At 44.2% G+C, this 9,444-nt stretch overlaps 2 protein-coding genes across 4 annotated transcripts in view; both read right to left on the reverse strand.

Annotated features, from left to right (window-relative positions):
- The window catches only part of Tmem230 (transmembrane protein 230), a 9,945-nt gene extending 6,555 nt beyond the window's left edge, over positions 1–3,390 (reverse strand). For 2 of the 3 annotated variants that reach the window (XM_005380826.2, XM_005380825.1), the window contains exons 1-2: positions 3,242–3,390; positions 1,123–1,236 (exon numbers count right to left, since the gene is read on the reverse strand). In XM_005380826.2, coding sequence (XP_005380883.1) covers positions 1,123–1,221 — 99 coding nt within the window. In that variant the 5' untranslated portion in view covers positions 1,222–1,236; positions 3,242–3,390. Of the gene's footprint in view, positions 1–1,122; positions 1,237–3,035; positions 3,222–3,241 lie in introns of those variants that run through there. The other variant, XM_005380827.2, reaches the window with a different exon arrangement.
- A 1,522-nt stretch (positions 3,391–4,912) lies between these two features.
- Pcna (proliferating cell nuclear antigen) lies at positions 4,913–9,222 on the reverse strand. The gene is made up of 6 exons (XM_005380828.2): positions 8,792–9,222; positions 7,731–7,828; positions 7,184–7,251; positions 6,480–6,674; positions 5,370–5,493; positions 4,913–5,290 (listed from the first exon to the last, which is right to left on the reverse strand). Exons 1-6 carry the CDS (start codon positions 9,010–9,012, stop codon positions 5,211–5,213), a joined length of 786 nt encoding a protein of 261 aa, XP_005380885.1. The 5' UTR covers positions 9,013–9,222; the 3' UTR covers positions 4,913–5,210.
- Between the last annotated feature and the right edge of the window lie 222 nt (positions 9,223–9,444).

Here is a 9,444-nt window from a genome sequence, read left to right on the forward strand (position 1 = left end):
CTTGAACTTGCAACGATCCTCCTGCCTCAGCCTCCTGAGTGGAGTGCTGGGATTACAGGCGTGCACTACCACACCCAGCCATTCTTACTGTTTTTGCTTTGTTCTGTTTTTGTCTATGTTGTTGGCATTTTGCTATTGTTATTATTCTCTTTAAAAAAAAAAAAAAATTTAAAGCCAAAATTTTTAATTAAAAAAAATTTTTTTTGAGATAGGGTCTTGCTACGCAGTTCAAGTTGTCCTTCAGGTCATTTTGTAGCCCAGGCTGGTCTCAAACTTGCAATGATCCTTCTGCCTCAGCTTCTCAAGTGCAGGGATTACAGGTGTAATCTGTAACATGGTTATGGTGGTTAATTTTTTAATTTTTATGGTGGTTAATTTTTAATTCACCACACCCAGCTGATTTACTTATATTTAAAAGGACAGGTTTTCTTCTACTTCATCTCTAGCTCAAGTCTTAGCTAGAATATTCTCTTCTAAGGGGAGATGGGTAAAAGGAAATGCTATAGTACTATAATACTTTATAAAAAAAGGCCAAGATAGAATACAAACTTAATATTCTTTATTATTAACCTATTATTTGTCACAAAGAATACCTTTAATAAATTGGATCTCGTGATATCAGGAAAGATGGAAGATTCCCACAATCTGCTGGCTTCAGCAGTTAGTTTCTCCCTTAAAAGATGAACTGACTTTGACTAAAGTATAAATAAATGCGGTCCATAAAATAGTTTCACTTAAAACAAAGTCTGCTTATTTGATGGATAAACTTAAAACTTGAAACTATAGGGCTCTGGCATTAAAAATGTTTATAAACTGAAACTGGTTTGAAACTGCCATGCCACAACCCCCGTCTGCAAGTTAGGGGCAGAACCTCAGAGATGAGTTTTCTTCCTATGTTCCCTCTAATTCCCAGGGGCAGTCAATAACACCTCCATCTAGTTTTTCTTACAGCTCAACAGAAACACAGCCAGCCGGGGCTGGGGATTTAGCTCAGCGGCAAAGCTCCTGCCTGGCAAGTGCAAGGTCGTGAGTTTGGTTCCCGGTACCGGAGAAAAACCAAAAATAAAATAAAATAGAAACACAGCCAGCCAGCCAGCCCTGTCAGTTCCCTTCTGAATTTACCTGAAGGTCAATGTAGCCATCGTCTGTGCTGGAGAGCCTTGAGTATTTTACTTTACTACTAGGGATTCCAGTAGCCACATTGGTACGGGATGGCATCATAACACGCTGACACAGCTAAAACAAAAAAAGTTTGTTATTGTCTATAGGTGACAGGAGTACATTACAGCCAATGACTTCAGACTCCATGTACTAGAGTTCTGGACCACCATGCTGGACTGGAACTGGTAATTTACACTTCACTGCCTTAAAACCTGATATTCTGACAGTGAAATCATCCTCACTATGTGCCTACTCTGGTCTGTCCACTTAGGACGACAGGAAGGACATTCACGACAGGAAGAGCCAGACCACAGTGTCCTCTGCCGCCACCATTTTTTCCAAAGTCACACTTAAATCCAGGTGCACCTGACACCGAAGACCACATTTTCAGACACTCCCATATAGTATGGCCTGTCCTATGTCATCTCTTGTTGGCGGGGGTGGGGGGGTGGAGGCGGTGGGGGTGGGGCCTCCCCCCCACCTCCCACACATATGTTCAAGTGATTTTCTTGTTTGCCAGAGAGAAAAGAGAGAGTAGGGAACAGAACTCACATCAACATTTTGCTTCTTTTCTTGTGGTGGATGTTATCCTTTTAACACAAAGGATTTGTAAAGCTAAATTTTTTTTTTTTTTTTTTGGTACCAGGAAATGAACTCACTCTGGACCTCACACTTGCCAGGCTGGCATTGTGCCACTGAGCTAGATCCCCAGCCCAAAGCTTCTAAATTTGGATCACCTACTGGCTACGGGTACTATACCAGTGCCTTCAGATATGTCTACCTCTCTGGCTCACCCCAAGTCGTGAAAATAGAGAGTGCCATTTTCCGTATTGTGCGGCTCCCTAAAAAGCTGAATAAAAGTCGGATTTCTTGGGCTACAAGTGTAGTTCAGTGGTACAGTGCTTGCTTAGCATTAAACTCAAGGTCCTATGTCTGATCCCCAATGCTGCCCAAAAGAAAAACAGTCCGGTTCATTGTCTAGGATATTCAGAGTACAGCACTGAAATCATGGTTACTTTGTCCAGTTTGACAGTATGCAGGATTTTAAAATAATAAGACTTAAATTTCAAAAATTTGAAATTTGTACACATTTCTTCCATAAAGTTACAAAGTTATGTGAACAAAACAAAGCCGTGGTTAGGTGCCAGGCACTGTTCTAAATTTCTTTTTTTTTTTTTTTAATTTATTTTTTGGTACCAGGAATTGAATTCAGGACCTGTGCTTGTCAGGCAGGCGCTTGTACCACTGAGCTACAGCCCAGGGCAGAAACTGTTCTAAATGCTTCATACTGAACAACAGAAAGTAACAACTGTACAGCTTATCTCAAGTAGCATCACGAAATAATGCGTGTTAAAAGTTTCCGTCCCTTTTGATTACATACTGGTTGAGCTACTGAACACTGAAAAAACTAATGCTAACCCATACACTTTTCTAAAAACGTTACTTCGACTGTTTTTTAAGTACTGGTATTCAGGGTTGTGAGCAATGACACGATTAAGTTCAATTCTGTAACGAAGTTCAAACTATCAACACACGGGACTTTTGAGGGCATTTAATCACATCTGATGTGTACTAGCGTTTTCTAAAATTATGTACGTACTTTGCCATTAATTCACACACTCACGCCAAAACAAAGAATTGTAGGGCTCAAGGGAATGCGAAGTTGTACGCTTATACTTGGCAAAGAGAAATAATTCTAAAACGGAAAAGGAAAGTCATGCAAGAGTATTTTCAAAGAATCAGTCCAAGTTTCCGACGGGCTTTTCAACAGCCCCAGGCAACCCCAAAATCTCTCAGCCCCCGAGTGTTATAAGAATTATAAAAGAACAGAAAAGTGCCTGGCACTGCGCCTCGCATCACGCCCCTCTACATACGCTATTTTCCTGACAGTCTCCAGACGTCGCAACAGAGAGAAACGAGAACTGACGCGAATTCACGCGTAAAACAAACAAAACCGGTTCTGGCGGGAGGCCGAGCGCGCACCGGCTGCACCAGGGGGCCGCGGGGTCGCAGTCGGCGGAGCGCACGCTCGAGGAGGAGGGCGCGCCTGCCCCGCCCGCTGCCCGCACGCACGCCTCACCGGAGGACCGCGCCGCGTCGCCCACGCGCAGGGAGCTCAGCCTCGGGGAACTGCTGAGCGGACCGACGCCGCCCAGCTCCCAGTCTAACTGCCACCAAGCTTTCTAGCAATCTGCAGCGCGCGCCGGAAGTGGCTGGTCGGATGAGGACGCACCGGAAGTGCGTCACAGGGAGCGACGTTCTCTCACCGCACTGAGGGGCATGTTCCGGGCTAGCCTTCTGGCGGGTTGGCAAACTGGCGGATTTGGGAATTGTCCCAGCGCACCCCTCCCCCCCGCAAGGCCGTGGTCTCGCGGGTGGGGGAGCCCACACTCTGAGCCAGGCACCCGCCTACACTGGGTGAAGTCGGATCCCTGGCAAACCTATTGGGTTGTTCCTAGTGTCCTCCGGACCATGTAGAGCAAGGCAGATTCCCAGGGAGGTGGAAGCTGGGCGTCAAAACTGCCAGATCACGCACCCCACTTCTCCGAGTACCCAACCTTACACGGACACACGTCACGATCTGTGCACTGGAGACAACACTCCTTAAGGAACCCTCTCCAAGTTATCGGGCCTCACCCACGTTTACATGCCCATAAGGAACACTTTTCAGCACAGGAAGCTTTTGAAAGGTCGTTTATTAACAGTTTATCATAAAGTACACTTGAATCAAGTCCTAATAAATGCAGTCCTGGAACTGTGGCAAGCTTGTTGGGCACCCCTGCAGCGCATCTTCCCACGGATCAATGGCACCCAGTAATGAACAATGACTGCTGGATGTAGGGAGTTCTACCGCCTGATAAACTATCCCGTACTACCACAACCAAGATGCTAGTCACTTAGTCCACTAAACACAAAATACTCTGGAAAAAGGGATCAGAATAGTAAACCAATTCAATATGTGGCACCTCCAGCAGTTAGTATATTTTTATCAATATTTCTTCACAATTGCAAAGCCTTTTCACTTTCTAGGTTGTTCTAACATCCTCAGGAGTTTCATCAACTTCATCCTTTAAGGAAGTGAAGTCCTAAACAAGGATACTCAATTTTTGCAGTTAAGACTCCTAAGGCCCTGGGGCAGATCTACCAAACCTTCCAAGCGTCTTATATTTGTTTTTTTTCCCGGTCCCGGGGATCAAACTCATGACCTTGTGCTTGCCGGGCAGGCGCTGTGCCGCTGAGCTAAATAATCCCCAGCCCCGAATGATGATTTGATTTTTTTTTTTTTTTTTTTTTGGTTTTTTTTCCCAGTACCGGGGATCGAACTCAAGGCCTTGCACTTGCCAGGCAGATGATGTGCCGCTCAGCTAAATCCCCAGCCCCCAAGCCTCTAATAAAAGATGCTCTATGCTAAAAAGCAGTGCCTTGTAACAATACAAGCCTTATGACCCACAGGCCTTTGGGCACATTAGGCTTCTGAAAAGTTAATTTTTGCTAAAATGATGAAAATAACAGGATTTATTCTACTCTATTTTTGAGCTCGAAGTAAGTACTAAAATATTACTTGACAATGAATTCCTCCCAAAAGTTCTGGTCACTTATTGTACTTAAAATACCTATCTATATAAATGGATGTATACTAGATTACTCTAAACTGAAAAAAGTAATTGCTTTTACATGGAAGTGTAGCTTTTTCTGAGAATTTAGTAAGGTACTTTGCAAAAGTCACGATCCAAATGAATGCACTGTCCTGTGACATTTGAAATTCAAATAACTTTATTTAAATTGAAAAATACAGTCAAGCCCTTTGGTTATAAAAATCACCAGAAGTATTTAAGTAAGGCAGTATTTCTAGGTTAACAACCAGATTTAACTCTGGACCTCTTTAAACAAGTGTAGAGGAGAGGAAAAAAATAGGTTATTTACAGAAAACAATATCTACATATGTACTCAGGTACAAATTTGGTGACAGAAAAGACTTCAGTACATGCTGGCATCTCAGAAGCAGTTCTCCAAGAGCTGGGTTTCACTTTCTTGAATTTTAAGAATGCCTACGATCCTTCTTCATCCTCAATCTTGGGGGCCAAATAGTACTTTAAATGTCCCATATCAGCAATTTTATACTCTACAACTGAAAGACAGGAAAAGTTAGTTACTGAGGAACGTCACATATATGGCCAACAAAACAAGGTTCAAATGTACTATCTTACCAAGGGGTACATCCGCAGACATACTGAGTGTTACTGTAGGAGAGAGTGGAGTGGCTTTTGTAAAGAAGTTCAGGTACCTCAGTGCAAAAGTTAGCTGAACAGGCTCATTCATCTCGATGGTAACCTACAGGAGAAAAGATTAACTGCATTTGAAAAACAAAGTTCCAAAGCATTAGTTAATATACATTAAATAAAACTTTACTGGGTACTTTGGAGGATGTGATGAAATTAATTTTTGAAGACTCATAAAGCTGAAGTAATATTTAACCTGTCTTCTATCAACAACAGACAAAATTATGCAATCTGGGAAAGCTTTGGATCTAGGAGACTAATTACATTATGACTACTAATATAAAGACATCCATACTCCTTATGCCTCGTACCAGAGGTACACGCCACCCATCAAGTAGTACTCTTGCTCTCCCGGCCTCCAAACAAAACACCCCAAATATCATCAAACCTCTAGAGTTGTAACTACCAGTTTACAGAACATATAGGGCAGAAGGTGCTAATTAACATCTACATGCAATAGCAAATTCCAGACTCTGGAGAATTTGACAGTAATCCTCCTTCTTCAATTAAAAGATTGTATGTAAGAGTTGGTAAGAGCTAGAATTTTACCCTTACCCCTTATCCTCCTTTTCAGCTGCTATCCAGTTCTCATTTATTTGACAAGAGCACAGGAAGTATCTCCAGAAAGCTAAAAATCCAACAATCCTATCCTCAGAGCATGTGTGGGTTTAACTCACAAACTCATTATTCTAAGGTTTATAAAAGAAGTGCCGAGTTTGGATTTTTTTTTGACAGATATAATCCTACATTGGATGGCTCCTATAAATTGTTTGCAGATTTCAACAGTATCTTTCAATTTTCACTATTTTATCTGATTTTCTTTAAGCAAATTATCTTGTGGGCTGGGGATTTAGCTCAGCGGCAAAGCGCCTGTCTGGCAAGCGCAAGGTCGTGAGTTCGATTCCTGGTACCCGAAGAAAAGAACAAAAACAAAACAAAACAAAACAAAAAGCAAATATCTTAATATTAAACAGTATTATAATTTTCTTCAAAGTAGTTTCTATTTACTTAAACAGAAATTTAAAATTTTATGCTTACAGCTTCTTCCTCTTTGTCAACATTACTGGTTTGTGACAACTTAATGTTTCCGTTTCCAAGTTCTCCACTTGCAGAAAATTTCACTCCATCTTTTGCACATGATATTACAACAGCGTCTCCAATGTGACTGAGGTCTCGGCATATACGTGCAAACTCACCAGAAGGCATCTTTACCACACAACTGTATTCTTGCTCCTACAAAACAAATTCGTTAGTTAACACATTCCACCTTCCAGGGAGCAAAACAAGGGCCTCCTACCCTTGCCGGCTAAATCCAGGTCCTTAATAAATCTCTAAGATATACTTAAAATCTAACAAAAACCAAGCATTCTAGGACAAAAACAAATGTATGGGTGAATAATGCAAGTAAGTAGGTGGCAACACAATGAATTCAAATAATGATGAATTTTAAATTTTAGACTATTGTGGTTTAGAAAAATGACAAATCTATCTGGGCAACTGCACCATGTAAGATATAGTAACATGACTTAAAGTGTACTTCTTAACAGAACTTTTTCTGCAACTATACCTGCAAGTGTGTGATCAATCAATGGCAAAGTACCTAATTTTTTGGAAAATGTTAATGTAAGTCAGATGTGATTAAATGCCCTCAAAACTCCTATGTGTTAGCAGTTTGAGCTCTGTTATAGAATTAAATCATCATGACACAGTATGGTACACTGTATAATCAGAAATATACTCACTGGAATTCCAAGTTGTTCCACATCCAAATCCATTAACTTCATTTCATAGTCAGATACTTTCTCCTGATCTACCAAGTGAAAGCAAGTATTAAAGAAAGGTATGTGTTTACAACCACCTCAAGCAAACATACATGTGTGATCTCAACACTTGGAGGCTAAGGCAGGAGGATCGCCAACTTGGGCTGCATAGTGAGTTCAAAGCCAGGCTGAAGCCAGGTTTGGTGGCACACACCTGTAATCCCAGCACTCAGGAGGCTGAGGCAGGATTGCTTCAAGTTCAGGGCCAGCCTGGGTTACAAAGTGAGTTCAACGCCAGCCTGAACTGCATAGCAAAACTGTCTCCAAAGAAAAAAAGGACAAAGCCAGGATGAACTATACAGCCAGGATGAGAGACCTTGCCCCAAAAAGAAAAAAAATTGTGATAGGCTCTCATTATGTCACTACATTGCCCAGCTTGGGCTGGAACTTACATTTTTGGGCCTCAGCCTCCCACTAACAATGCGCTTTATAACTATATACTGGAACTCGTTAAAAGGGTGCAACTTACTTGGTGCTTCAAATACTAGTGCCAAGGTGTCAGCATTATCTTCAGCTCTTAGGGTAATGATGTCTTCATTGCCAGCACATTTTAGTATTTTGGACATGCTAAAACATATAAGACACATTATTTGCCTAACATCTAGATTTCCAAAGCAATCAGGAGTCAGTACTTGCACACATCAGGTGGTGAGAGGAACGCAGGGTAAACACCGCTGGAAGGTGAATATAGGTCCAGCCATTTTGGATGCAACTTGGTACCCTACCACCACCTGGCCAAATAAAAGAGTATTTCCTCTGGGCTGGGGATTTAGCTCAGCGGCAGAAGCGCCTGTCTGGCAAGCGCAAGGTCGTGAGTTCGGTTCCCGGTACCGGAGAAAAACCAAAAAAAAAAAAAGAGTATTTCCTCTAGCTGGACAAATAAAAAGAGTATTTTCTGAACTCCAAAGCCCTTACGTGGGTGAAGTAAATTACGCCGCAAAGATACTTAAAGATGACCCAATAAACCTATTAAAACACACCGCATGTACTCTGGGTAAATACTGCGTTTTTTAGAAGTTTTAAAAAAATGTATACATGTGTACTAGATCGGCAGTGATCACGGTTAAAAGCTCCTGTCCCGCTTAAATCTTCCTGCAAGTTCAGGATATGTAAAAATAGAGTAAGACCCCAAACACCTATTGTCCCTATATCAGGGGGCAGAATGACAAATTCTCACGCGTGCACGTTATAAGGCGGTTGAACTCAACCAGAACTAAGGTTTCCCCGCCACTGCTGCTGGAGCTTAATGTGCCACGGGCCCTGAGAGAGACTTTTGGGAAGACCGCGGGGAAGCCGGTCATTTTCCCGCCACGGCCGGCTTTGTGACTTTGGCGCGGAAATAGCCGGCTAGCGCGGGTGCCAGCGCGGGCTTTTCCGAACCGCGCACTCCGCTGGGCCCCGCCCTCGGCGCCGCAGCCAATGGGAAGCCGCGAACGTCCGCGGCAGCCAACCAGCGCACGGCTCCCGGCGCGCTCCCGCCAAGAGCATGGGCTGGGACTGCTCCAGGCCCGGTCCCGGGCCCCCGCTCACCTGGTGAGATTCACGCCCATGGCCAAGTTGCGGTCGCACCGGTACGTGTCGAAACCTTCGGAGCGCAGCGTGAGCTGCACCAGGGAGACGTGGGATGAGTCCATGCTCTGCAGGTTCACGCCGCCCGAGCTGATGTCCCAGCAGGCCTCGTTGATGAGGTCCTTGAGCGCCTCCAGCACCTTCTTCAGGATGGAGCCCTGGACCAGGCGCGCCTCGAACATGGTGACGAAGTCACGACAACGCAGCTGCCTACGAGGTGAAAGGAGTAAAGCCCAGCCGGTTTAGGCTTCCCGAGGAGAAGAGCGAGGAGACGAAGGCGCAGCGAGGGCCTCAGACCAGGAGGAACACAACCAGATTGCTGCGCCTACAGCCGTTGAGTGCCGCCGCTTCCGCGAGCGCGCTTTCCGCCCCCTGCGCCCTGTGTTGCAACGTCATCACGCTGACCCGCCCACCCCCTAGACAGAAGGGCCAATAGTATCTTTCATCTGCGCAAGTCCCGCCCTTCTTGAACATCCATTGGATTCTGAGTACACAGAGGCGGGGCAAGCGCGCTGCCGGCCTTCAGAGGTGGGTGGGGCGGCGTCCCGTAGTCTCCCGCGTTTTTTTTTTTCGCCGACTTGGGCACCGGATCGTAGAGGTTGGCCGGAAGGCTA

The sequence above is a fragment of the Chinchilla lanigera genome, unplaced genomic scaffold (assembly GCF_000276665.1).
Source record: "Chinchilla lanigera isolate Chin_1 unplaced genomic scaffold, ChiLan1.0 scaffold00014, whole genome shotgun sequence".
NCBI classification, from domain to species: Eukaryota; Metazoa; Chordata; class Mammalia; order Rodentia; family Chinchillidae; genus Chinchilla; species Chinchilla lanigera.

Excerpts from the sequence above, each read along its gene's own strand:
- Pcna (XM_005380828.2), bottom strand. The coding sequence starts at position 9,012 with ATGTTCGAGGCGCGCCTGGTCCAGGGCTCCATCCTGAAGAAGGTGCTG. Across the intron at positions 7,829-8,791 it reads ATGGGCGTGAATCTCACCAG|CATGTCCAAAATACTAAAAT; the intron begins GTGAGCGGGGGC and ends TATATGTTTTAG. Across the intron at positions 5,291-5,369 it reads GTCTGCGGATGTACCCCTTG|TTGTAGAGTATAAAATTGCT; the intron begins GTAAGATAGTAC and ends CCTGTCTTTCAG.